Source organism: Corvus hawaiiensis, chromosome 3, assembly GCF_020740725.1.
Source record: "Corvus hawaiiensis isolate bCorHaw1 chromosome 3, bCorHaw1.pri.cur, whole genome shotgun sequence".
NCBI lineage: Eukaryota > Metazoa > Chordata > Aves > Passeriformes > Corvidae > Corvus > Corvus hawaiiensis.
Genome location: NC_063215.1, coordinates 104,496,330 through 104,522,821, shown reverse-complemented (window position 1 = coordinate 104,522,821; position 26,492 = coordinate 104,496,330). Strand labels below are relative to the sequence as shown.

Below are 26,492 nucleotides of genomic sequence, written 5' to 3'. Positions count from 1 at the left end.
CTTAAGTCTAACACCAGCTTTGAAATAACTATATTATTATACTGAACTCATTTAAATAATCAGAGTTTAACATATTTTATGTAGTACTATTTAAAATGACTAAATTCATTCTCTGATCTTACATCTCTGTGTTCCCACCAGCAGATTTTTTAAAGTGAGTGATTTACATCTATTCTATAGTGCTAATTTTGCCCAGTTCAGGAATTATGTTTACGGAATAACAGAAGAGAAACGTCCAATTCTCAGTCCAAATTATTCATAATTATGAATACTGGTGAATAATTACGAATATGGGTGAATTATTCATGATTATGAATATGGGTGAATAGAGGGAATACTCTTAAAAGTATTCCCTGACAAAAGTACTGGCTAGTGAATTGCACTTTTCACTTAGGTCCATACACATTTCCATATGGGATAAAACCACTACATATTGTTCTTTATTCAGTAGACAACACCACCTAACACATTTTTTTTCTAAAAAATCATGCTTTTAGCATACCCATTTTTCTTAGAGCTTTCTTCTGATTAATTTCATACCTATGATTGCTGCTGACTGTGTTGTTTTGATGAGGGGCAAGGTGCTGTCATAAGCTTCTTTGGGAACATAGACTGAGCGGTCTTTGAGTTTGTTCTTCTTCAAGATCCTATGCAACTCATTCAGCACGCCCACCCACTTGCTTTTCTCATTCTCACCGTCTGCTAGAATCAGGATTGAACACTTGTTACTGGATGCAGAGAGCTGGGAGGCTGTAACCTGCAAAGAAATTAACACGTGTTTTTAAGTCATAAGTGATAAACAATTTCCTCATAATCATTTCTACAAGGGAATCAGATGCCTGTAAGCACCCTTTTAATTAGCTGTCTGAATTAAGGAAGCAAAAATTTATCTTTACTTAATAGAAAACATCTTAATCAAGAACCCACAGCAGAAAAAACATGCAGATGTGAGTAACTTAAAGAACAGAGAAAATGCTGACTTTATTTTAAATGCATTTGTATTTATTTTACAATTCATGAATGTCTGCTCTAAATGAGGTAGCCAATTCTCACACCAACTTTATAACAGAAAGCATTTTTAATAAAGCTTTCTGTATTTTTAAGAGCTATAGGTTTCATTAATAATTTAATGCAATAGGAATGGTTTTTACTGAAAGGACGAATGTTCTGTGATCCTTTTCACGCATTTAATACAGCTTATATTATAGATAAAATTTAAAGCCCCTTCTGCAGGTTTTATTTCCTCTCAGAGTGATGAACAGTCTAAAAACTGGAAAAACAAGGAGTAAAATACAAAGGCTCAGGAAAGAAATGATAGCGGAATTGATCCTGGATAAGACATCAAGGAGACTTCACTGAGGTCAATAGATATATATATTTAATAATTAATAATTAATAATTAATTAATAGAATATCTAATAAACATAAGAATATTACAATAAACCAGTGATGGCAAAAGCCTGATACCAGATACTACACATAAATTTTGCTGAGCATTTTGCACTAAATTACTATACTGACTATCTGATGAATGGGAGTTTTCAGATATGCAACGCACACGTTAAAAAAAGGTATATAAAACAAAGACTTCAGCAATAACCCAGTCAGTTAAATTGAGAAGCAGAGGGCAACTTGAGGAAATGAAAACATACAAGGTCACTATGAACAGAAGAATTTCAAATGACTAAGAGGAAGTAGAGAAAAATACATCTTATTGTGAAGATTAAAAAATACAACCCACATGGAAATGAGAGCTTGTCTAAATGTACCAGTGCTATTTTTACCACAGAAATGATACATGTACAGATCCCTATGCATTGCTGCTGCTGCCATGGATACCACACGGGCAGAACTTGCCAAGGAAATACAATACTGGCAAGCTGTCATTGAATGCACACCACACATCACCCTGTGCAACCCTGTACGTCTGGGTTAGTAGGGTCAGGATGTAATACTTACCCTAAAGATACAGGGGATATCTTTTCGATTTGCATGGATGACATCTGAGGCCAAGACAGAACTCACTGAGAATTCTTCATCCCTTATGGAGACCATAAACATAATTGGAAAAGAGTTAATGAGCAAAATCTGTATGTTTGGTTTTTATTTTTCCAATAGTTCTTGTTTAGTCAAGGACATAGTAAGTCAGCACTGAGATCTGATTCTTAAAATTATCCTTTCCTCTGTATCTGCAGATGAAATTCACAAATGCAATGTTGCATAATTAATTCCTATCTATTCAGATATTCTGTAACTGATTTTAATCTATATAAATTAAAACCTTTAAAGAAAAAAGTCCAACTTAAAAAATAAGTGGAATGAAGAACACCTCTCCAACTCTTTTGTAAAAATCCAAACTCACTAGAAGCTATAATCTGTGCCAGTTTGGGACTTCCTGGATGAACTAACCTAGATCAGAGATGAGCTTTACATAGGTACTATGTTGAATGTTCTCAACCTTCAGTGAGGCTGGTAGTATTTCAGTAATACTGAAGACAGTGGGAACAAACTATTCAGCCCTTCTCAACCAAAAACTGTAATACATTTACCCTATAACAAAGTTTTATCTATCTTTCAAAACTCTATTCAACCTCAAAATAATGTTATTTTCAAATCTTTATTCATTCCAATCTTCTACACAGCTGAACAGATCCTCTTTGCACATGATGTAGTAATGGAAGTTTAAACATCCACATAGGAACAAACAAGCGTAGTTCAGGCTAACTGCTAACTGGTGTTTTATTTTTTTATCCCAGAAAATTAGCAGCTTTCAATATGGACTACAGGGTTTCATAAAAGCTCTGGAGCTTGCTTACTGATTTGACAAAAAGGAAAAGCAAAAAGCAGAACAAAACCTCCCGGTGCCTCTGCAAAGCTCCCAGCAGCACTGAACAGCTTACCTCATGTCTATGACCTGACTCACTACCACACTGGGCTGAGATGCTTTTCCTTCTGCTACATCATACAGGAAGAGTTTAAAATCACAGATCACTGCCAGTGCTCTCTGCCAACCTTTCTTTACTCCAGCTGGCTTTGGGACCTTTAGAAAAATAAATTCTGATCAACTCTCTGTAAATTTAGATGCAATCAAAAAATCAAACAGACAACACAAAAATCAATTTGCTCATCTGGGCTGGGAAGTCTTCATTCAGTGATGATGTTAAGCAACATAAGCAACAGCCCAGGAGCACTAAGACCAACAAGCACAGACACACAGACAATATATTATTTAATAAATTAATAGCACCACAGATTCTTTTTCTTACTTCACAAATTCATTCAGAGCTGTATTAACAAATACAAAGAAACCCATCTCTAGTTGGTCACAGGAGTATGACAAAAAATAGGTTGAGTAAGTCTTTTATTATTTCTGTGCAAATATCCACACCAATGAGCACAGGCAGTACTGGCAGAATGACTCAAAAACTCACAGGGCCTGGAAGATGAGCTGATCTCTAGAGATGGGACTATATAAGACCAACCCAAAGCACACTGACCAACAGAGATGGAGAGGGGATCACTGTTGACAATGCTAAGAACTGCTCTGTGAAAATGTAAGTCTTAGTTTCCAAACTGCTACCCTAAGATGTAATTGAATTTATCCCCCCAATATTCAAAGCAATTCCAGCTCTGGAAAACAATGAATTTAATGTAAGTGCCCCAAATGCAGCTACCTCATACTTACTCGGACATGCCCTTCATAAGCTGTTCCTATGCCTTTCTGTGGATCTATTCCCAAAGGTCCCTTAGTCTGTTCAGGAGGGATTGGACACACTGCAGGAGCCTTGTCTGCACAGGTCACGTGGCAAGAGAATCCACACACTTGTGAGGAGGAGAAGAAACAAAAAGATTTGATGGTTATTTTTTGTGCAGTGCACAAGTTGTGATAATGATGATGAGACTTACACAGAAATCCACTTTCTTTTTTTGACCAACATCTGAATAATCTCACTGAACTTTGCTACAGACAGAAATAAAAGTCTGCACATAGCAGCAGTTCATGTTTTTATCTGCTCTAAATCCTGAATTTCTCTTTTTCAGATGGATATGCCTTTTTTTTCAGATGGATACACTCTTTTTTTATGGATACACCTGGTTTCATCCATATAAGAAAGAGCCTGAAGTAATCTCTGTGATGTCCTCTAGGCCCAACTCTACTAGTAAACAAGAAGCTGGAACATCCTCTAAATAGTAAATGTCATTCTGTGCACATATAAACAAGAATAACTTCCATTCAGCACTAATTTTGCTTCTTTCTGGAATAAGTCAGAATAGATGTCCTAAATTTTGCCCTGCAACATAAAGCAAAGCTGCTGTCAATAAACTTGACCACTCACTGTGGCTCCTTATTGCTATTTTGAGTAAACTGAACTAAGCTCTTCAACCACCAACTGGAATAAGAGTGTCCCCAGATAACTGGGCAGTCTGTTACGTAGGATATTCAAAGTGTTTGGCTTCTACTGTTAAAAGACTGAAGCATGAGAATATACTGTTATTCAAAATACAAGCAAAAGACTCCTGCATCATGACACTACAACATTTACTGTGTCATCTGCATCTGTCAGAACTTCAGTTCACACTTGTTTGTGCTTCCACAAGTGCTTACCTTCACAAGTACAGCCCTGTCGTATCAGACCAACCATCAGGGATGTACACTGATTGCATTTCGTTGGTGTGTTAAACGATTTCACTACAAACTGGTGGGCTTTAGGCTGTGAAATGAGCAGACAAGGATGTTAACACCTGTAACACTTCTGAAGAAGTTAGTTCTTTCACAGACAAGAGTGCACAGGTGCATTTAATATGGCAGCTTGTTTGCCTTTGCTGGAATGAGATCTGAGCTCCTAACACAGGGGCTGAAAAAAATTCCTTATCAGTGCTCATTGCTGATCATTTAAAGCATCCTCTGTAAACAAAGCCATGGAAACTGGACCTTGTCTCAGAACATGAGTTTGCTTCCACTGCAGATAGGAAAGCTGCCAAAATGATTCTGTTACACTTCAGAAGTTGAATGTATATAAGCATGTGCGCAGTGGGCACCTGACTGTCAGCCCAGGTCAACCCGTAAGAGTATTTCCTAAGCTGCAAATTCAGTGCTCTTCTGTAAGGAGTATTGTCTTAGCTAAAAGAAGAAGAGTAGACTTTTTCAACACTTTAAACTTTATGCCAGAAAGCCCTGACAGAGTTCCCTTTTATGGTGTTCGGCAGAGGCAATTTCAGAACACCCAATTTAAAGGCAAGAGCTGAAGTTGATAAATGAAGCTGGTTTTGAAAGGGTTTCTCTTCCTGTTATTCCTTGGGAACACAGAGTACATGAGTAAGTGGTTTAATTCTCTCTCTCTCCTCAAGGATGGCTGTGCTGATGCTGCTATATAAAGGATAAATGCCTACGTAATGTGGCAGTATGATTCACAGATGGCCTTAAATAAAATCCAGGAAGCTGCTTTGCTTTTCCATAAAAACTCCCAGTGAAGTAACTACAGGGGGGAAAGGCCAGAGCACAGGGTGAATGCAAAGACTGTCCAAACAAACCTCATCGTGTACGTGACCTGAAATAAGACAGTTGTGCAGACTACTTTGAAGAGTACATATGTTAAAATTTTGCTCACTTTCCTGTTTTTCAGAGCATAAGATATCACAGCTAAGGGCTCAAACTTATCCATATTTAATGACAGCTTTACTCTTACAGTGGCAGGTTTCTGTCTACAGAAGAATGTTCTGTTTTGAGACTTGCAGGGAGACAACACCCAGCTTTAAAAACTGAAGCAATCAGAAAGTAAGAAGGTTCTTTAGGGGACATAATAAATTATAAAGCAAGTCATTACTTACTGAGCAAAACGTTTGCAAAAATTAAATTATGTGCACAGTAAAATCTGTTTCACATGATTCCAAGTGCACTTACAGTATTTTTTTAATTGATGTACTAAGATGCTGCCAACAGAATACTATCTGCTCAAACATTTTAGCTTTCCTTTACACAAATGAATCTTCTGCTACTTTGTAATTTATCAAAGCAGAGAAACAGATCTATTGGAAAGGCTTACTCTCTTCATTATTAGCTGCAGGAAGAACTGTCATTTTTAAATGTACAGAAGATTCCTAAAGCATTGAGTCACTTTCAAAACTTTTACAAGACAAATTTTTCCCTTAAGAGCTTGTATTTATTCTTCATTTGCTTGAATAGACATAATCCACTGGGAATTAGTGTACACTGGCTTATTCAGCAACAGCAAAATGATTTCAACAACTGATGGAAAAATCAGTATTTATGCAGGTAAAAGCCAAAAGACAGGAAAATTGGAAATCCTTCTCCCAGTCCAGTGCTGGTGTGCCCCCTGGTAGGGCTCACTCTACACTGCTTAAAAAGAGGCAAATCTGTGGTTTCCTTTTTAGGGCTACTCTTTGCCTTTTCTCAAGAATAAGCACCTAACTGGCACACAGGCACGCTAATCTGAGACCTTACTGTATGCAAAGAGTAGAGCTATGTTGGTCAGACACATGTCTGAAAACACTCTCTTCCCAGGATGGCACATCTCTTTCTTCACATTCTGGCTCATTTACCTCTTTCTAAATCCAAACTACTGTTTTTCCTAAAATCAAATACCTGTGTACTGCCCCAGTGGAATTCCTAGTGCAACTTGTTACATCCCATAACGTAAGAATGAAGGGTTTTACACTTTAGAGAGCAATCAGCTTGCACATAAACATCCCTTCTAAGCAGTTCTGGTAAGGCCAGTGTGACAACAGCTCTCCTGAAGCTGCAGCCCAGGAGTGACACGTCGCCCTTGCTACAGAGAAGGTGTGAATGCTTGACAGGATACCTTTGGTGCCGAGAGTCCCGAGCCAGTGTAAGCTGTCCTCATGGTCGGTGTGTGAACTGAACGGGGAGGATGATCTGCAACCTGAACAGAGTCCCCAAAGCATCAATCAGACATCAAGAACACACTGTCAAAGGTCTGGATAAAGGAAAAAGACTAAGTTGTCCCACCCCCCCATCCCCGAGCATCCAAGCCATGAAATCAAACTGATGAATGCAGGACTCAGCAAAACAAATCTTATTTCTCAGCAAGATTCATCTCCTAAATGTCAAAACCAACTTCACATTATCCTCAACATTTGATTGGGTATTTTCTAATATAAATAACCACAAAATTATTTTTTTTAACACAGAAAGGGGATAAATTATTATAGTTGTGGAGTCTGGCTAACACTTTGTAATAACAAGACTTCCAGCAGGGCTTCAAATAGTGTTTTTGCAAACTACATTATAACATCATCTTTATGCCAATATTTCTTAAATATTCATGAATGAGGATATGTTATGAAGAGAGACTATAACTAATAATTGATTCATAGTTCCCATCCTTTTTCAATTAACCATATGTGAAAGGAAATGCAACATTCCCCAAAACACAGTCCACCACTAGCGCAGAAGGCTACTACACAAAGTCCTAAACAGTCTTGCTGCAGAAGAGTGAGCTTCACCCTAAACAAAAGATTTGCAATAGTAATTTTTATACAATGAGACTGTTACTCCTAAAAAAAAATAAAAACACAGATATCTTTCAACACTGAAGTACCTCAATTGGCTCAATCTCACTGGCTGTAGAAGGAGACCTGGATCTTGAATGGAGGTGAGACTTGCTATCTTCATCCCGTGATGGAGTATTAGACAATGTCAAATTCTCAACTGAATCAATCTAGGAGAACAATTCAAGAGAGGAAAAAAAAACAACCAAAGAAATAAATCAAAGACATCACTAAAAAAGAATTCTCAACTCTTACCAAAATAAGACATGGGAGCAGTAGAATTCCTGAGAGAACTGAGAGGATAAAAATTCAGTTTTAAGCAACTTCCTAATTCAAAGCAACAAAATGGAATGAAAGTTGTTGCATGTAAACACACCAAGGCTTCTGCTGAGAGGTGAGCACATGCATAAGAGCTGCTAGTTCAGGGCCCTGATAACCACTCGAAAGCACTTGTAATTCAGCATTTTTCAAGGGTGAGTATTTTCTAAATGCTACTGGGTTTTGTCCAGTGGTAGCAGGGATTTGTTGTAAGTGAATTACCACATGGCCCATATAAGTTCCTACAAACATATTCAGGAGAAAACAAGGAGAAAAGGCAGAGCAGTGTATATCCTGAGGGTAGTGATAATTATCTTCACAGAGAACTGAGGGGGTTTTGCACCCCATTTGAACTGCAGAAACATCCTTACCAGGAACACAGTTTCTTCTGGGGAATACTTTCCTAGTCCTTGATATATATAGAATGAAACTAAGCCCAACACAGAGCTACACTGAGCAAGGCACATAGGTACAAACAGGTATCTTGCGTGACAAGTCATCTTTTGTTATTACAGCTGAAAAAATCAGAGGAGGCAGGGTTCTTCCTTGAAAACAAGACATCTCCACAAAGCTGTCCATGAAAAATTACATTAAAAAGAAAAAAAAAGGTGAAAATGCTTTTTTCCACCAATAATAGAAGTAAAAGCTGCAGGCCTGCAGAAGGCTCCACGGCATGCCTCAATTTTCTGGAGCAATGCTATCATCAGCTCTCCATTGCTGAGGATTTGGCTAGCTTGGAGAGAAACTAAAATATGCAGCCATGTTTACAGAAAGCATTTGAACATTCCAGTGTTTCTCATCTCACTTGCCACTGACAATACTAAGAATTCCACAAACTTTACTGCTTTTTGGGAATCGTTTATATTGCCAGGCCAATTTTATACATGCACACACAGTCCTGTTCTTCAGGAGCTCAGTCACGGTAGCGAACAGGTGCAGTTGCTAGTTTTATATACACTCTTCTTTAAAAACAGTGAGTTAAGTTTGATGGCTTCTAGTTTTACCATACCCTTCAAAAAAATTATCTGGTGGAGAATGCTCATCAGTTTGATCAACTTAGGCATATTAACATGCCTGCAAGTATTTCTGAAATGAAAATGGGATATTCTCACACTGGGATACACCTGTTTACTACACATTTATGATGCGTTTCAAGCATTGTGGCAAAAAGTAGCAGTAAAGCAAACATTTTGTGCTCAGATTTATCAGAAGCAAATAATAATGGAAAGCTTTACCCAGTATTCAAAAGACTGATGCCTTAAGTAGTAAATCCCCAAACACATGTTTCAATTATTTTAAACCTCTTTTTAATCCAGTCTAAACATGTGATAACTGGGAGTCCACTCAAAGACTGTTTAACCTTCAACAATTCTACCTCCTCCTTAAAAATGTTACTAAAAAATAAGGCCAATGAGTAACTACAGGCAAATTTTTTCATAGCAAGAAACAGGCCCTCCTTTTCTCCTACAAGTAAAATTCAGAGATCTGATCTATAATTTCATAAATGTTTCCAGACACTCCAAGGGCTTTCCCTTTCAAAGCAGCATCTGCATACCAAAGAATTTTCATGGTGTCTATGAAAAAATGTAGTACAAGCCTGATATCAGTGATGGAACCTTTCTGGAATGTGCTACGAAGCCTTTGTGGTTGAAGACAACTGCTGAAACAGTAGCAACTGTATTTTCACTTTACTTACAAACATAAAAAGCCCACAAAACAAACAGAACCTGATCCAGCATTGCAGAAGGGAATTTACTCCACCTTTAGTGCAGAAATGAGGGCCTTAGGCTGCATTGCTGCAGTGATCTCAGGTTCTGGGCTTTAAAGAGAACTAAGTACAAAAGCAACCTGACTCCACTATGGGCAACAGTTTATGAAGACCCATGTTAGCACCATCCAAACTGGTTTTAAACTAATCCACTGGATTACCCAAAGCAGATTTCACTATTTCCTACTGCACTGTAACAGCCTTGCTGTCTTCCACAGCACTGTGCATAGCTGTCTACACGTGCAGCTCTGAGCCAAAGCTGCCCAGTGTATAAACACATCTGGAGGACAGAGAACTTCTGAACTGGAGGCACCACCAACAAAAACAACCAGGTAGTGTAAGCTTGCCTGAGAGACTCAGCAGTGTGCTTTGAACTGCATGGGAAAGGGCATCATTAGAGCTGTTGGGCATTGTTGCTTATTCATTGAATATTCAACAGAAACGCTTTGTATGCTTACTTATCCCCTCCAACATATCTGTATAAAAGAAACAAAAGTGGCAGTACAAGATTAAAATGGACACAGCATAACTGGTAGGAATTCATCCTCATTGAGTCTGCTTTGGTAATACATGTAAACTCATGTTTAAAAACCCACCCTGATTTTTGAAACACCACAGAAACCCTTCTCCAGTGTAACCAGCTGCAACACATCCATCTCCATTTTCTTTGCATGAATTTTTCCTATCCTCCTTGACGCTCCATTTACCCAATTCCCCACTCCACATTTATTTATCTTTGTACTGTGCTATTTTCTATCATTTGCTGTGATGTGCCTCCCAAACGCCAAACTTTGACCTTCTGTGGGCAATCCCCATGACTTAACACATGCCCTCTGCTGAGGGCAAGGAAACAAACAGGCCCTCATCTGATGTTTGCTCATCTTCCCAGCCTGCATCTGCCCGATCAACTTCCACACAGAACTTTCACATTAAAATGAGAAAGGACCCAAAGCATCTTCTCCAGTTTCAGAGATATTCTGCTCATAGGGTTAACTGAAATGGGAACACCCAAAGCATCTTCTCCAGTTACTGTGATATTCTGCTCATAGGACTGCCAAATGAAATACTCCAAAAGCTTTGAGCCCATGGCTGGAAAACAACAAACAGCACAGCAGCAGCAAACAGCAGCAGCAGCAGCACAAGACATGCAGTGAGATAAATACACAATCCATACATTAAACATAGGCATGGACACCACAGGCAAAAAATAAAGGGCCACATAGAGTAAGACAGCCTCTTACACGTCTGCCTTTGTTAGCTGGAATACAGGAAGGAGAGAGCTTTAACAAAGAAAGGAGGAGAATATGTTACAAAACCAAATAGTGACACAAACATCACCTCAGAATTCCTCACTGTATCTCCAGAGGTACTGGTTAAACACACACAAGCATGTTCATTGTTACAAGTATTTTAAAAACAAGCTATTCTGGGGCAACAAGAGGGAAGAAACATTAAAAAAAAAGGAACAGCTATTCCAAGTCCATAGTCTTACACTGGACAATAGTGAAACTGCAGACTGCACTGCACTATTAATTTGCAGTTGGCATCTCTGCTTTGAATAAGATGAATGAAGTCATTTACTGGAGGCATCCAATTTAAAATATCATTATGAACCAGATTTACTCAATTATGAATGTGCAGGTAAAGGCTCTCACCACACACTACTATGGCTTATTCTGCTCAATAAGAAGAATTCAGAACATCATTTAGTCTGTGGCTACTTACAGAGTTCAGATTTGTTTAGTCTGGCCAAAGCCCATGGGGACTGCATGTGAGGACACACTGCAGGAGGACTTAAGAAATCTATTTCTAATTTCTACTGTGTTAGCAACAGAGGAAGAAACAGTATTTTTGAGTGTGCAGGAAAAATAATTTTGTCAAGGGAAAATGGGATTCCATTTTATTGTTATTAAATAATCACAAATTCATCCTTAAATAAAACAAGTTGATTGCTTCTCACAGCTAGTGAGAGACACAAAGATCCACCTAGCAAAGAAACAAAACCCAACACTTCCACTGTCACACACTTCTAGTGAACACAGGAGACTTAACACCTAGACAACATTACTGAGACAGCCTGCAACGCACAGGAGAAAACAGCAGCGAGGATTTAGTCTCTTGGAGTCACTGGGGGCAACTTCCCTCCCCAGCAAGATTGGAATTCAGGGACTCCAAACACATTCCTACTCCCCTGTGTGCAGAGGAGATACAAGGATGGTTTCTGAACGTGTGGGGCTGCCACAGCTGTGAGGATTTAGGCACCAGTTCTGCCAACCTGACCCAGCATCTTTTCAAGGCAGGAACCAACAGCGACTGCTACTCATCTGAGTAGTGAGCTACCATGTTTTTCCTCAGCATCTACAGGCTACAGAGGCAGCAGGACATCTGTTTTATTTCTCTCCAGCAGAAATTGCAAAACTACTGTTTTGTAGGAAAAATTAGAATTAAGTCCAGTCATTTGGAGAGTGCTATGAATAGTTACATTATTTGGATGGCAGACACACAAGACATCCCCACCCTAGGAAACCCAGCGCTGCGTGCACATCTGTATGCTAAACAGACTTCAGAGATCCTGCAAGGAATGCCTTGCAACTGCAGCTGCACATTATGTGACAGACTCTCTGTCCTTCATTAATGAAGCACGGAGCCTGAAGAAACAATACAGGCCATCAGAAGTATTTCCTTGGGGTTCTTGATTACAAGAGAGGCTTTCCTGGACCCCATGCAATATTGCAGCACTGCATGAGTCTGACCTGAGGACTTCTGATTCTTCCTTGGTCTTAATACAAAGAACCCAATGAACCCACACACTTCTCATGTTTGACTGAGAAGAGATTAATTCTTCTGGAGATGCTGCAAGGAAAGCTGCCCTTCAAGGAAACCGTTGCCAAAAAGAGACATTGGAAAGGGAATGGAGGTCACATCCAGTGGGCAGGGAGTTTTAATACCCTTATTTTAATTTAAGTCCATCTAATATATTGATACTAAACCAACTCAATGAGCTAAATCATAAATAACCATTCATTTAGATAATACAGAAACTATAAATTATGCTATGAATGAATCAAGTTATTGTCCAATAAATCAAAGATGCAGAACTGACTTTCAGCACAACTGAATGATACCACTTTTCATCTACTAACATAGATAGCAGCTTTATCTCTCTTTCTAACAAAGACAGAATGTCTCGTATTTCTCTGCAAGGTGCTCTTCCCTCTTTCAGCAGTCACCTCTTCTTTTTCAGCAGTTTTGTCAGATGAGAGAGAATCCTGCCTTGGTGTTAGAGACATGAGCCCCTGGCCAGTCCATTCAGGAGATGTACTTTTGCCAAGTGCAACTGAGAAAAAAAAACCTCCTGTTGGACACAAATTGAAGATGGAACAGGGGAAGTTTGACTCCATATGCAGGAAGCTAACTACAAGCAACCATATAAATATTAATACCTGAAACTTAAACCGAGACTAAAATGTGAGCATCTGCAAAGATCTGATCTGGGTGGACCAATCAAGAAGAATTGCTATTAAAGGATGTATGCCAGCAGCTGAAAATTACTCACTTGCATAGAGGAAAAAAAAAAAAAAAAAGTAATTTTGTCAAAATGCTTGTGGAAAATGATGCTGCCTTCTCTAAAAAAAAACAACAAAAAACAAGGAACAATAAAAACAGAATAAAGTACTGAAGTCCTTCAAAATTAACTAGACAGCAGTCAGGAAGATATCCTTGTCCAAAGCTCCCCCTTGCAAAATAGAACATTATCAGCAACTTCCATATATATCCTTTATTTCTCTTTTACTATGTTTTAGGGGAGTGTTTTAGATATTTTTAAAGATAAATTTCTATTCAAGAACCTGCTGATACAAAATAAGTGTTCCTAATACTCAGGTAACACAGAACATGCTTTCTTTAATCCAGATAAAGAATCTAAATATTCATTTTTGTGGATTTACACAACAGGAAACTGTACCCTTTTTTTTTTTTTTTTTTTTGTAGTAAGAAAATTCCAACAATATCAGCAAGACACAAGTTTTCTGTATGCTATACAAAAATGCAGGTAAGTGCCTTCTACTATGACACCACAGATGAACCTTCACATTTTGTCTGGGGTATATACCTGATTTAGAGAGTAAAAGCATCCAGAAGAAAAGCAGTTTTTCAGAGTAAGTGAAAAGAAATGAAAGCAGCAGAAAAGGCCCATATACCTCATCCTCTTTGCTACACTCTTGACAGCAGATATTTCTCAAATAAAATGAATTGTATCACATTTGGATGCCAATAGGATTTCACTGTGTTAAACACATATGCATAAGTATTTGTGAATGTATTATGCATAATATGTACAAAGACATCTACGAGGACAGACAGACACACACACACAATTATACCTACAGAGCTGTCATGGATGGGACTCCATACACTTGGATTTCAAAAAGTTTATTGATTATGACTTTTATGGGCCTACTGCTTCGGTTTGGAAGAAATATAATGCAGTTAATTTTCAGCTTTTAACTCAATTCTCTTCATATGCAATTAACTAGTGGGTGTATTTAAACAAAGTCCTGACAGAAAACCTGCATCTCAGATGGCAATAAAAACTAGTAAGTTCACTTCAGTCATAACGAAAATGACTTCTCACAATGCAGGCTAAAAAAGTGAAAATATTTTATCCGAGCAAACAGAAATTAACTGTACGCAAGAGAAACATTTTAATAAAAGTGATTAGAAAACTTAGGGAAACAACTCATGATAAAGGAATAATATGAAGCAAAAGAATTAAATACATAAATGTGCTGGTGGTTTTGGAACCATTTTCCACAGGCCATATCAATAGACAATGCCTAAAAGCAGCTTTTTCCCATCAGAAAAACTGTTTGCAATTAAGAATTATTCACCTGCAGCTAAAGAAAAGCATTTTTTCCAAAACAGAATACCTATCTATATGAATAGGTGTAAGAGTGCTATTACAGAAATGCTTTGCTCTCCACTGCACTTGCAGATTTTTTAAGTTGACTGCATTAATGTTTGGCTATTCCAAATCAATCAACTGATCTGTTATTGAGGGATTTACTGGGTTGAAAGTCAGACTTACGTCATCCATAAAATCAATCAATGAGGATGAAGAGGAGGAAAAGGAATCCTATTTTAATGAAAACAGCAGTAAAAGAAAAAGAGAGAGAGAGAAAGAGATGGATGAAGAAAACTGTTCAGTATAAATAAAAGTGCAAAAATAAAGAATTGTAAATAACCAGTGGCAGTAACAGTTACCTGAGTAAGTTTTCATTAATTGCCTTTCATGGACAATTAATTAATGTACTATCTGTAAAGAAACCAATGTTTTCCCAGCATTTACTCAATAAAATAATATTCCTATAAGCCCAACAAGATTCTTATACTGGAAGTAACTTATATGATAAATTATTACAAAGGAAATTTTAAAACTGTGTTAATAGTGAGGACTTCAGGAAAGAACAATGAATTAGTGAATACATAATGAAAAGAAAGAAAATTCTGGGACATCAGTAACAGCAGGGATTATGCTCTTTCATAGCTAAATGTGATGATCTTGTACTTGAATCAGGAAAAAAAGGGGCAAACTTTAGATTAATGCCTAGCCGTAAAGGTGGTGCCTTGTATTATCTGAATTCAGTTTGACCAATATTTCACCTCAGCAGTTCTTTCAAAAGAAAGATGATGCTTTGCTTACTGTTGATTAAAAAAGAAGATAATAAATGTATAGTATTGTTTCAATTTTTTCCTGCCAGGCTTTCTACCTACTCTGGTCTTTTGTCTAGAAGTGACAAATGTATTAAACAGATTCATTTTTTAAATAAAAGGATCTGTGGAGAGGAGATGAATAGCAATTATCTGGATTTTACAGATCTGTGTAAAATGAACAGAGGATGAAAACAACCTAATAAACAGTACTAGTGACTTCATGAGATACAATCAAGGATGATTTACATATTTTTTTCTCATTTTTACCAAACCACTACCTGCTTTACTTAGCATTTTTCTGAATACAAAGAAAAGCCATTTGAACAACTATGCTTTTCATGTTCACTGCAAAATCAGGCAAATTTCTGCATTCAAGGTTTGAGAGAGAATTCACTGTGATTACAAGCATTCAACAGAAGACAGCCAGCACTGTAAATGACAAGCAATTCTCACATATTATTATACACAGATATTATTGGGGTGATACAATAAAAATACAGGAGCAAACTCTCAGCAAATATGCACATAACCTACACACAACAGCAGTTCCACTGACTAACAGAGTTAGAATAGCTGTGCACTTACTTCAAATTGATCCAGAGCAGAGGTAGGCGCATTCAAAAATGCCAAGAAAGAATTCTGTGAGTCTTGGTGCTTTACACCTAGAAAACAGCAGCAGGTTTTTAAGCTACAGAAAAAATGACCTTTTCATGGAGGACCTTCGCCTTGCTGAATCAGAGTTTTGAGTGTCCACCTGAAATACCTACATTTTTTGAAATAAGCCTCACATTTGGTTTGTTTTCCAGAGTTAAGGATTTTTTTACCGGACAAGCGCACGTTTAATTAACCTTTCCCAAGCTAGGATGTGTGTGGTGTGAGTTCCATGTGAAAACAGGCTCTTTTTACCTGCCTGTTATGCAGCAGGCACTGGTTTCTAAGGTGCTCATGTCCACCTGCACCACACACCAATGCAGCAGGTGCCATCTCTGCTCTGCTCACACGTGGGACATCCCACTGAGCCCACAGCAGCTGGAGCCAACAAAAACACTGCATTTCCCAATAAGATGGGTTCCTTGAGCCATGCTCTGTGCCTGTCTGCCACCCCTCCCTGCTGAGTGCCCAGCAGTAATACAATCCAGGGTGAAGCTTCAGATGTCTCTGTCACACCACAACATTTCAGTGATGCTCAGCCAGCTAGTGGAGCGGGAACACTGCATCCCCTGGAGCTGCAGAGGCTGGCACACCTCGGCTCTTTAACTTGCTCCAACTGGTATTTTTTTCCTTCTTCTTTCCCAATTCAAGTTGCTGTGTGGGTGTTTATACTTCACAGATGTGTACAAACTCTATTCTTCTCAATGCTATAAATACATTATATACACATATATACATGTATTTATGATGACCAGAGCCCGCAGGACTGTGTGCATCGCAAAAGAATGATGCTATCAGAAGTTATCTATTTCTTTTAAAAAATGTCAGTGTCTTCCTCTATTTAGCCATATCACCCTATATGCTCTAAATGCAACCCACAGTGAATGAAGTTACAAAGAACCCTTTCCTCTGTAAAATATAAATACACTGAAATCACAGTAAAATAGTAAAAATAATTTTCAAATTACCGACCACTTTATGGAATACTTCCAGCAAACTTTAACCCACCTGTCTAAATTTCTGGAATATATTTATAAACAGAAAAGGATTAGGTGCTAATCCAAATAATCCCTTCCTAGAAATCAATTTCCACACACTGCAAGTTGCTCTACCACTGTACATTGACTACATTGGAATCTTCTATACAGTTCATGATTCAAACAGCAATGTATTTCTTCTTGTAAGAGAAAACCAAATCCAAAGATTATAACGATTTAGATTAAGGTGCATTTCTATCAGACTGTTTGACTAATTGCAGTAGAACATTACTAATGTAATTCTGTTAAAAAACATGACTAATGTTTCCTTGAACAGTACTTTTGTTTGCTTGTTTGTTTTCAGCCAAGAGTACATGTTTATCTCACCAGAACAATAAGGTTTTAAATACTGGAAAAAATAGAGGGCAAAATATGAATTATAAATTCATAACACTATTTAACACGAAGGAAGATTTCAAAAGTCAAGTAACCATGCATAATATTTAAGAAAGTTCAAGAACATATAAATGAAAGCTAAACACAACAAAGTATTTTTGCCTCTAAGGAGATGCTATCAGGAGCTTCTCTCCAAGTACTTGGAGAGAAGCATAATCCTGGTATCAGTGCTAAGCATCAAGATGAGGAAGTATAAATTCCCTAAGTCTTATTTGCTACTTGGCACGATTTTTTAATGTTCTGTATAGGTGTGAGTTATTTTTACCAGTCAGTCAGCACTGGGAGGCCTATATACAGGAGATGAATGTAAACAACAATACTTTACTGACTGACCAGCCATTAAGCTGGAAAGGCTGAAAAATACTTGACATCCCAATGCAGCAACTGTTGCCAGGGTATTGAAATTCTGGAGTTCACATAGCTCCCTACAGAAAATTAGGTAATTCCATTTGGCCTGAAAAATACTTCTTCCCATGTGACTCATAAGACACAAATATTAGAGCTACTACAGAAACTGCAAAGAATCAGACAAATCATTAATCATCTCTTAATGAATTTTTTTTTCATTGCAGAATTACCAAAAAAGTCTCTTCTCCCAGCAACAGTGCAAAATAGTGTTGGACAGATGCAACAGTAATCCCAGAACATACTCTTAATACCACAGCAAAACACTCATGACCACACTGCTCACTCTGTGGCTGCAAAGCCTATCAATTAAGCCATCCCAGAAACAAACAAATGCTAGGAATTCCTCTGCAGTTGTTTACTCTCTGTTTAGACAGGCCCAAAACACTCATAGGTGAACATTATGATCAGTATTGATGTCTAAATACCTTCACCCATCATAAAGGGGAAAAGGTTAGAAATATATCTATATTCTAACAGTATAATAATATATAATAAAATAAAATATAATATATATTATTATAATATTATAATAATATATAATAATATATCTATATTTCTGGCAGTAAATTACCACACACAGGCCAAATAAAAACAATGCAGTCTCCACTCAAATAATACCTTACTGGTCAAAGGTCCCAACAAAACTGTACTTGTGTATTACAAGTATTACAAGTGCAAATGCAACTGCTGTGGGTACATCTTAACATGCAAGTGCTGTGCTCACATGTTGGTATCATATTTCAGTTTCAAGGTGACACTTGGTTGATAAGATGTACCCACCAATGTGACACACTATTTACTTGGATATCAGTTGCCATACCCTTTTCTGATCTAAGCTCTTCTGTCTCCTTTTTCAGCCTTTCGATGTCTGCCAAAAGCTCCATGTTCTTCTTCTCAGATTCTTGCAATTTACTTCAAAAGAACACAAAAAATGTATGTAAATATTGAGAACCCATGATACAAGTCACTCTTGTTCATAATATCTTCAAATGCCAGAATAAATCTATTGGGACCTGTTTAGTTTACAGAAAAAAAGCAATTTATCTCTTAAATAGGTTCATGTTTTTCATGTTTCTAATTTCTAAGTAATTGTGTGAGCTTGCATCCTGTGAATGGGAAAAAAAAGACTGTATGTATTTTTATGTTTTAAAAAGTCCTGTTTTTCAATAAAATTTATTTGTTAATCAAGTACCTGTGATACTAATAGATTCAGTTGAAGTATTTTTTTTCTCAGTTCCTTTACAGTTGGTTGTTTCAGTGCTTTCTGACTCACAGATGAGAGGTAACACTACTCTGCAATTTGAGCACATTTCTCATTCTTGCCTGTCAAACTGGCTCTCCTGTTCTTACACGATCTCCAGTGCTGCCTATCATCACATTACCTGGCCTGAAAAACATTCAAGGTAAGTGAACCACATGTTCCCATTTTACAGGTAACATACTTGAATTTTAGCTCTATGCTACTGCTTTCCTAAAGCTGCAAAACACACCAGTGCTCTGAGCTAGGGTGAAGCTGGATGCCTAGCAAAATGGAACCACTTCCTACCCAACCCCCTGTTTCAGGCATTCACCTAACTCAGAATAAGTTCTGTCGTGGGGGTGGTGAGGTAGAAGTGAGAAAGAGAGAGGTCTGAGGAAGGAATAAAAAAATTCATACTAGTCCATAAGCATTATTACTTCTTACTGTGCAAATCACTGATTTTAGTCAGCTAACCCAATGCAGTTTCAGCAGAATACAAAAGAATGTGTTCTAAGACACAAAGTCACACTCTGTATTTGGACTTATCACAACTAGGAGAGACCACATTATTAAAGAGAAAGTGTTCCCTCTGAAAGTCTTCAAGACTTCAACTTTCCCCAGCAAGTGTTCAGCTGTTCAAACAATGAAGGGAGATGTAGGTTTTTTTCTCATCTGGGTGTATGAAACCCGCATATCATTCATGATCAAATTTCGACAGACAAGGTAGATAAAAGTAATGATTTGATGACATTTCCTGGGTGGTATCAAAGTAAATTTGCATCAGAACAATTCCATCTTACCACTCTGTAGAGATACAGGAGGCTTTGACTTTGTTCAGCTCATCCTGAATAGCCTGTTTGGCTCGGATTTCAGCATCAAGAGCAGACTGGAGCTCCAGCCTTGCAGACATATCCAGCTTTGCAAAGCGTCGCATCTTCCAGGGCATGTCCTAGGAAAGAATCAAAAAATGGAGTAGAAAGGGTAAGAGGAAAGGAAGCTGAAAATGAGGAATGTAACTAACTTCAACAACTGCATTTCTCAGCCTATTATGTCCTTAACACAGAAGTTTGGTATTGGGTATTCAGTTATTCAGAAGGGAAGTTCTAGGAAAGTTTAACTTTTGATTAACATAGACTCTACAGACAAATTATTGCTGCAGCTGAAACTATCCAATCAGTGGGTTTTTAAAAAAAAAAAACCCTTCTGACATATGGAAGTAAAGTCTTACTGTAGCTCTAGCACCCAAACTGGAGTTCCTCAGGGCTTCCAGCTCTTCTGTCATTTTAGAGGCCAAGGCTTGAAGATAACCTCGAGCATCTTTTTCATCGCTTACCCTAAACAATTACATCAGAAAAAATAAGATGTTTTAACCAAAGAATTTAAAGAAAAACAGAAGTCCCTCCAACAAGCTAACAACCAGAAACAGATAAATACAGAATACAAAAAGAATCATAAAACATAAGGAGAAAAACAACAAAAGCCCAAACAGAAAACCACACAGAACTAATTCTTTGCTGCTTTGTGGAGTTTCATTAAACAATATGCATCACTAAGACAAGGAATGAAAATTTAAGAACTACCTATCAGCTACCTGAAATTGAGACGGTGAGAAAGAAATCTTTCAACCTATTTTTAGGGAGCAAATTAAGACAAAATTCACAACCAATAATTAACAATTCAATTGTCCAGATAATATTGGAACTCATGGTTAACTTTACTGTACCAAGTGAGACTATGAGAACTAGCAGTTAAACAGTGAGTCTACTTCAAGAAGTGCTAATTAAACAGGGAGAGTCTACTTCTAATGTTATTAAACAGCACAAGCCAGAAGAGGCTGTCTCATCCACCGAGCTTGTTTTCTATCCAGACATGTTTTCTGGGTGTAAAGACAACAAGGAGGAGACATGCCTGTTTCTCAGATTCTTTGATCATCAGTTACAAAGAAAGAACAACAACTTTCTGTGATTAATCACAGCAGAAGGTTCTTTCTTCACATTGCCTCAGGTGTTAACATGTAAAGAAAGTTGCTAAAAAATTAACTGACTGAAACGAAGTAACTTATGAAAAACCTAAAACAAACAAACAGAAGAAAACCCAACATCACCGCGCCCACCCCATTTCCTCACATGCCTGGCTCTGAACACCTTCATTTTGCCCACAGAAGAGCAGCATCAGGTCTGCAAGGTCTTTATTTAAGTCCCCAAGCTGCCTCAGAGACCAGCATGGTAATACCACAGCTTGATCACAGCTAAGTCTATCAACACCAAACACTGAAATGTTTAGGATCTGCTCTAAGTACTGAACATCAAACAGCTTTAAATAAAATGTAAGAAAGTGGGAAAACATTTTTTCCATTTCATGAGAATTAACTTATCCTTGCTTCCTGATCTTTAAAAGTAACTCTAAGCCTAAGTATGTTGGACTAGAGAAGAGAGTTCTCCAGATGGTTGATTTTGTCTTACAGTGACCTTCCAGCAGGAAGTGTTTCCCCCTTCGTGCCTATAGGCAATGTAAGTTTTTCTGGTTGATACTGTAGGGTTCATACACACATGGAAATGGTGCTACTTGCAAGTTTAGCATTAATTATAAAAGTAAAAGTTTCAACACAGATTTACAGATAGTTGCCAGGAGGCAAGAAAGACACACTCTGAACTGTCATGGGCAAGGGAGGAACTGAAGAGCTTTCCCACAGTGGCCTTAAGGCACAATCACACTGTGAAAGCCACGGGCTAAATATCTGCAGGTTGTGGTGACTTTTGGGTGTGCAGTTTAAGGTTTATTTAAGGAAGACAGATTGCTGTAATACAGAGGAGGCAAAAGCAAAATTAGTAACCATTTTCCACAAATCTCACACCCAAGATGAAAAAGTAAACGTTTATTGGGCTTTCTCTTCATTGTCTCCTGCTTGTAATTTAGTTCAAGAGGTGGGGAGGAATCTAAGAAAACCCTGCATGTCCTGACTATTAGAGTCATGAGAGTTTTTATATTAATGAGTCACTGTTTTTCTCAAGGTACATCAAAACTCCATGCAAGCAGCATTCCAACTTCTTTTCCCATAACATTCTGGATGACACATTTTGACAACCAGATACAGGTAATCTGAGCCTACACAAACTACTATGTCTACAACAGTGGGCAAAAGATGTGAGAAGTAGTTAAAGATGCTTCTTGGGGGTAGTGAGCGCATGATTAAATACACTGTAAAAAGAAAAAAGTTAAAGCAAGAATAAAAAGAACGTTGAGGCTCTCAAGGTGAGAGTAAGTCTTCCTGATGTATGAGAAGGGAAAGAGATTTAGGAATCAGCATTTAATTTTCTCTATTTTTAATGACATGTAAAATCTTTGCAGAAAAAAAGGGGTCCAATTACTATGCCCATTTTTATGATGCCACATCCTTCCTGATGGAAGGTGAGGAAACACTTCAGTTATTTGGTTTATAATGCACAGAACCCTCAAGCTCTAAATGCTGAAAAGCTGCACATGCAAAAACCTAAGAGAGATGTTCCACAGACATATAGAAATCTAGAAAATGAAAACATAAAGTAAATTTTTACAACTATCTGTACTGAATTCAAGGGGAACTCCTCAGGCTCTAGAAAACAGTAAATTAAAGCAGTAAAATTTGGATCCGAGGTGGTTTTGTTGTCCACTAGATGGCAAAATTCTCTCAGTAATGACATACGTTGATTAAGCGTTATGTGGACCCAAGAGCTCTTGGAGCTTTATTATTTGTTATTGTTTTGCTGAGGTTTTTCCATTTGGCTGGCTTAAAAAAATTAAAATTAAGGAAAAAAAGAGCAAGAATGGCAAAGTAACTCCCGCTAATGTTGCTCTCCTTGTCCTCATTCTGACGGAGAGCCCTGACAAGCACAGCAAGAGACCTGAGGAAGGGAAGTTCTTCAGGTTCCACCCAGTCACTTCTTTCTTTACTGAAAATTTAGATTAACTATTCTGTTTTCAGATATAATTGCCCTTGCAAGCTTAGTTCATCAATGCAAAGAACCCAGAAGAGCAATATGGTACAAGTTCCTGTAAAATTAAATTTGACCTTTTGGTTGGAGCCAACATCATGACAACCCTCACATAACCACTGGCTGCCATCCGTATGGTGTTTGTCAGGATGCTCAGTGGGTCTCCAGCTGGGATACTTTACAATACAAAATGGACCCAGAGGACCAAAGAATTTTGCTCAACAGAAGTGGTCTTAAAACCCTGGGGTCTTACACCAAGCTCTGTTTAACCTGATTTAAAAACCCCAAGGAAATCTGAGAGTCATGACTCCTCCAGTCTCTCGGTGCTTTCAAATTTCTGTTGTTGTCCCAGTATACTCAAAGTCTCTAACCTCATTTTTAATTTTTCCCCTGCTGTCTCCAATAAAACCTGTTTTTTAAAAATATTTCTCTAAAAATTTTTACCACTTCCTTCTGCTCCCGAGCCCTGAAATTTCACCCCACCCTCCAGAATTTCTATTTTAGAGATAATTAACTTCTGACTATTCTTACTTCAAATACAGCACATCTCAGAATTTTACACGTTTTGAGTTTCTTAACAGTTCAACATGCATAGAATTTTTGCTATTTTTTTTTCAAAATTTGTGTGTGCTTTTTTTTCTGAGAGCAAACAGATCTTAAAACAACCAAAAAACCTCCAACCCAAATTTCAGGGCTTCTTTAGGTTTGATTTAGTTTACAAGTGTTGGGAGGGGGTAGTTGGTACTTTTTTTTTTTTTTTTTTGTGGTTTTGTCTTGGGGTTTTTTCCAATGAAATCAATTGAGAGAAAATCAACAATAGTAAAAAAAAAAAATCTGGCTGGTAAGTAAAATATGAACTGAACATTCTGGTAAACAACAGTGAGAGCTTCTGGCCAGGCTGAATCTAAGCCTAACATCCATTCTATAGGCAAAACAGGTAGGATTCAGCTCATCCACATAAACATACTCAACAATACAGAATTATCCACCTGAATGAGTTGGGCAGGCTTTCTTTTCAACCTGTGGTGAGAAAAACAGACTTCTAGAGTACTAGTCATGGGACTTACTGAGTTTTCTACCTTAGGACTTGTGCAACTAGGTTACATTAATCCCTCCCAAATTAAGGTTCTTGCCAAGTACGCTGGGAATCACTACCAAGATTTCCAGTGACCTCCTTTCTGCACAGCACAGAAATATGGTACCACGACTATTTAAAATATTCCTTTTTAAAGTGACTGCATTAACCTCCAGTGCAATTAATCTCTTTCCCATCTCCCATAGGAAAATTTATAGCTGACTATAAAAGCCTCAGTATTTCTTACTCTTGTCAAGGAATGATGAGTGATTTGGCTAATATAAACTCGTCAATATAATAGCTCCATTAAGGCTGAATGATCCATGAGGGTCTGTTGAGTCCACAACAGAATTTGCAGTGAAAGTTTGATTCAAATGTTTATATTAAAATATTGCCTTGTTTATGGTATCTTGAGATAACAACAGCAAGATTAAAAGGCTTTCATACATTATCCCTAAAGAAGATGCAATAAAGCAGAGTAGAAGAGCAGGGAAAGGCTAAAGGAACATGATAAGCCACTGAAATTACTCACAAGTTATAAAATCTGTGAGAAACAGCAATTTAGAAGGGTTGCAGGAATCATGAAGAAAGTGACAAATCTTAACCATCCAAAGTACGAATTTGAAGAGATTTCTTGAGAGGTATCCATTAGATGGCAAAGCACTTAAAAGAATTTAGGGACTTCTTGGGCTTGTGTTACTCAAAACAGGACTAGAACAAGTCCCTTGAACAGGCCTCTGAGCAAACTGTTTACAAATCCAGTAACTATCCTTCCTGGATCCTGCCTCCTATCCTTCCTGGATCATGGTAGAAAAAGGACACGGCAGTGTTTAAGAGGTGGAAATAATGCACCCAAAATATGTATTTTAATGTAATATTGTATGAGAAATCTGTAAAGTTTTGAAGAGGGAACTCACAAAGTCTCCCCTACTTAGCTAGCTCCAAGGCATTCCATTGTCACACTGAATATTTAGGTACAGATTTAAACTGCATGCTCTTCTGACAAAAACACAGTCTTGTGACTGATTAAATAAGACTAGTTTTCTCCAAAATTAGGTGTGGATTTTTTTCTTTTAAAATATTTATCATTATAATGGATGCTTTAATACTTCCTATAGCCATGTTCCCCAGAGAAGAGCCTAGTTTCAGTATGCAGTGCTGAATTCTAAGAACAGCAGATGGACATGACCAGATTATCTGGGTACCACATGGAAAAATCTAAACATAACAAGGAAAAAATGTGACCTAAGATAAGGCCTCACATAGCTGAAAAAATTTTAACATAAGCAGAGAAAAGTATGGAGGGAAAATTGAGATGTGTTCAGTGATGAAAAACTGGAACCAAGCCAGACTTTTTAGATTCCCTTAATGTTTGCCCTAGTACTTCTGTTTTCTCCTTTTCACATAATTCTTTAATTTTTATTTCTGTACTATTTAGAAGACACTATATTATCATAAGGGATCAGTAAAATAGTGTCTGTTATTCAGAAAGTTAGTCTTGCATGTTCCAGATCTTTTTTCACTAAGTATCGTCAGAGATAACAAAAAACTCAAGGCCAAACCATTTTACTCTTTACAGTGACATCCCTAACATGAAAAATGCTTTATCATTTGCCTGAACCACATCAGTAATATATCTTAAAATATTAAACACTCTCAATAAAGTAAAGGAGAAGGTACATTCTTAATGGCTGTGGTACATTTTTACATCATGTTAAGTGGAACAATCCACATTTAATTCTGATTTGTCTTTTCCTACAACTGGCAAGTTTTATGACTGTTTTCACATGTAAATCTGAAAAATTGTGTTTGATTACCTTGGTGCATTATGACAGATAAGCACGACCTTAAAGCAATAAGGAGTGTGAAATTATAGACTTGTATCACTTGTTACCTTGATTTTTTTTCTGAATAAACATTTCCAATTGGCCAGAAATTAAAAGCTGTTTAAATTAACAGTTAATTAACAGTTTTAAATTTCTGTGACTCAGGTTGTCCACTACTATCACCGGTATGAGAGACAAAATTTAAAAGAACACACAAAAAGTGGACCCTTTAAATTTTTTTACTTCTGCTACAAATACAATGCCTTGAGACACAATGGACTTCATAACACAGATCAGCATTACATAATTTTATGCAACAAACATGGTTTAAAACACACAGGAAACCTCGGGGATGGCCCTTATGCCTTGTTATGTGTTCACATGGCACTATTCAAAAGCCAAACTTCCCTATAGGTGGACAACGAAATTGAACTAACATTACAACAATACCAAAATAGGTTTCTCTAAAACAATGTTTCCCATTTTTGCCTGGGCACAACAGGTTCAATTTTTTCACTAACATGAGATAGGAAAAACAGGGGGAGGGAATAATCAATTAG

The 26,492-nt window shown here is 37.5% G+C and overlaps 1 protein-coding gene across 14 annotated transcripts in view; it reads right to left on the bottom strand.

Annotated features, from left to right (window-relative positions):
- The window catches only part of CDC42BPA (CDC42 binding protein kinase alpha), a 184,477-nt gene that overhangs the window by 26,396 nt on the left and 131,589 nt on the right, over positions 1 to 26,492 (bottom strand). For 7 of the 14 annotated variants that reach the window (XM_048297409.1, XM_048297415.1, XM_048297416.1 and 4 more), the window contains 13 exons: positions 20,289 to 20,394; positions 19,861 to 20,009; positions 18,641 to 18,732; positions 15,914 to 15,990; positions 14,703 to 14,750; positions 10,858 to 10,896; positions 7,581 to 7,700; positions 6,822 to 6,902; positions 4,607 to 4,712; positions 3,686 to 3,822; positions 2,901 to 3,040; positions 1,960 to 2,041; positions 541 to 757 (listed from right to left, as the gene is read on the bottom strand). In XM_048297409.1, the coding sequence (XP_048153366.1) occupies positions 541 to 757; positions 1,960 to 2,041; positions 2,901 to 3,040; positions 3,686 to 3,822; positions 4,607 to 4,712; positions 6,822 to 6,902; positions 7,581 to 7,700; positions 10,858 to 10,896; positions 14,703 to 14,750; positions 15,914 to 15,990; positions 18,641 to 18,732; positions 19,861 to 20,009; positions 20,289 to 20,394 (1,394 nt within the window). The remainder of the gene's footprint in view (positions 1 to 540; positions 758 to 1,959; positions 2,042 to 2,900; positions 3,041 to 3,685; positions 3,823 to 4,606; positions 4,713 to 6,821; positions 6,903 to 7,580; positions 7,701 to 10,857; positions 10,897 to 14,702; positions 14,751 to 15,913; positions 15,991 to 18,640; positions 18,733 to 19,860; positions 20,010 to 20,288; positions 20,395 to 26,492) is intronic. The other 7 variants (XM_048297412.1, XM_048297420.1, XM_048297413.1 and 4 more) reach the window with 4 other exon arrangements.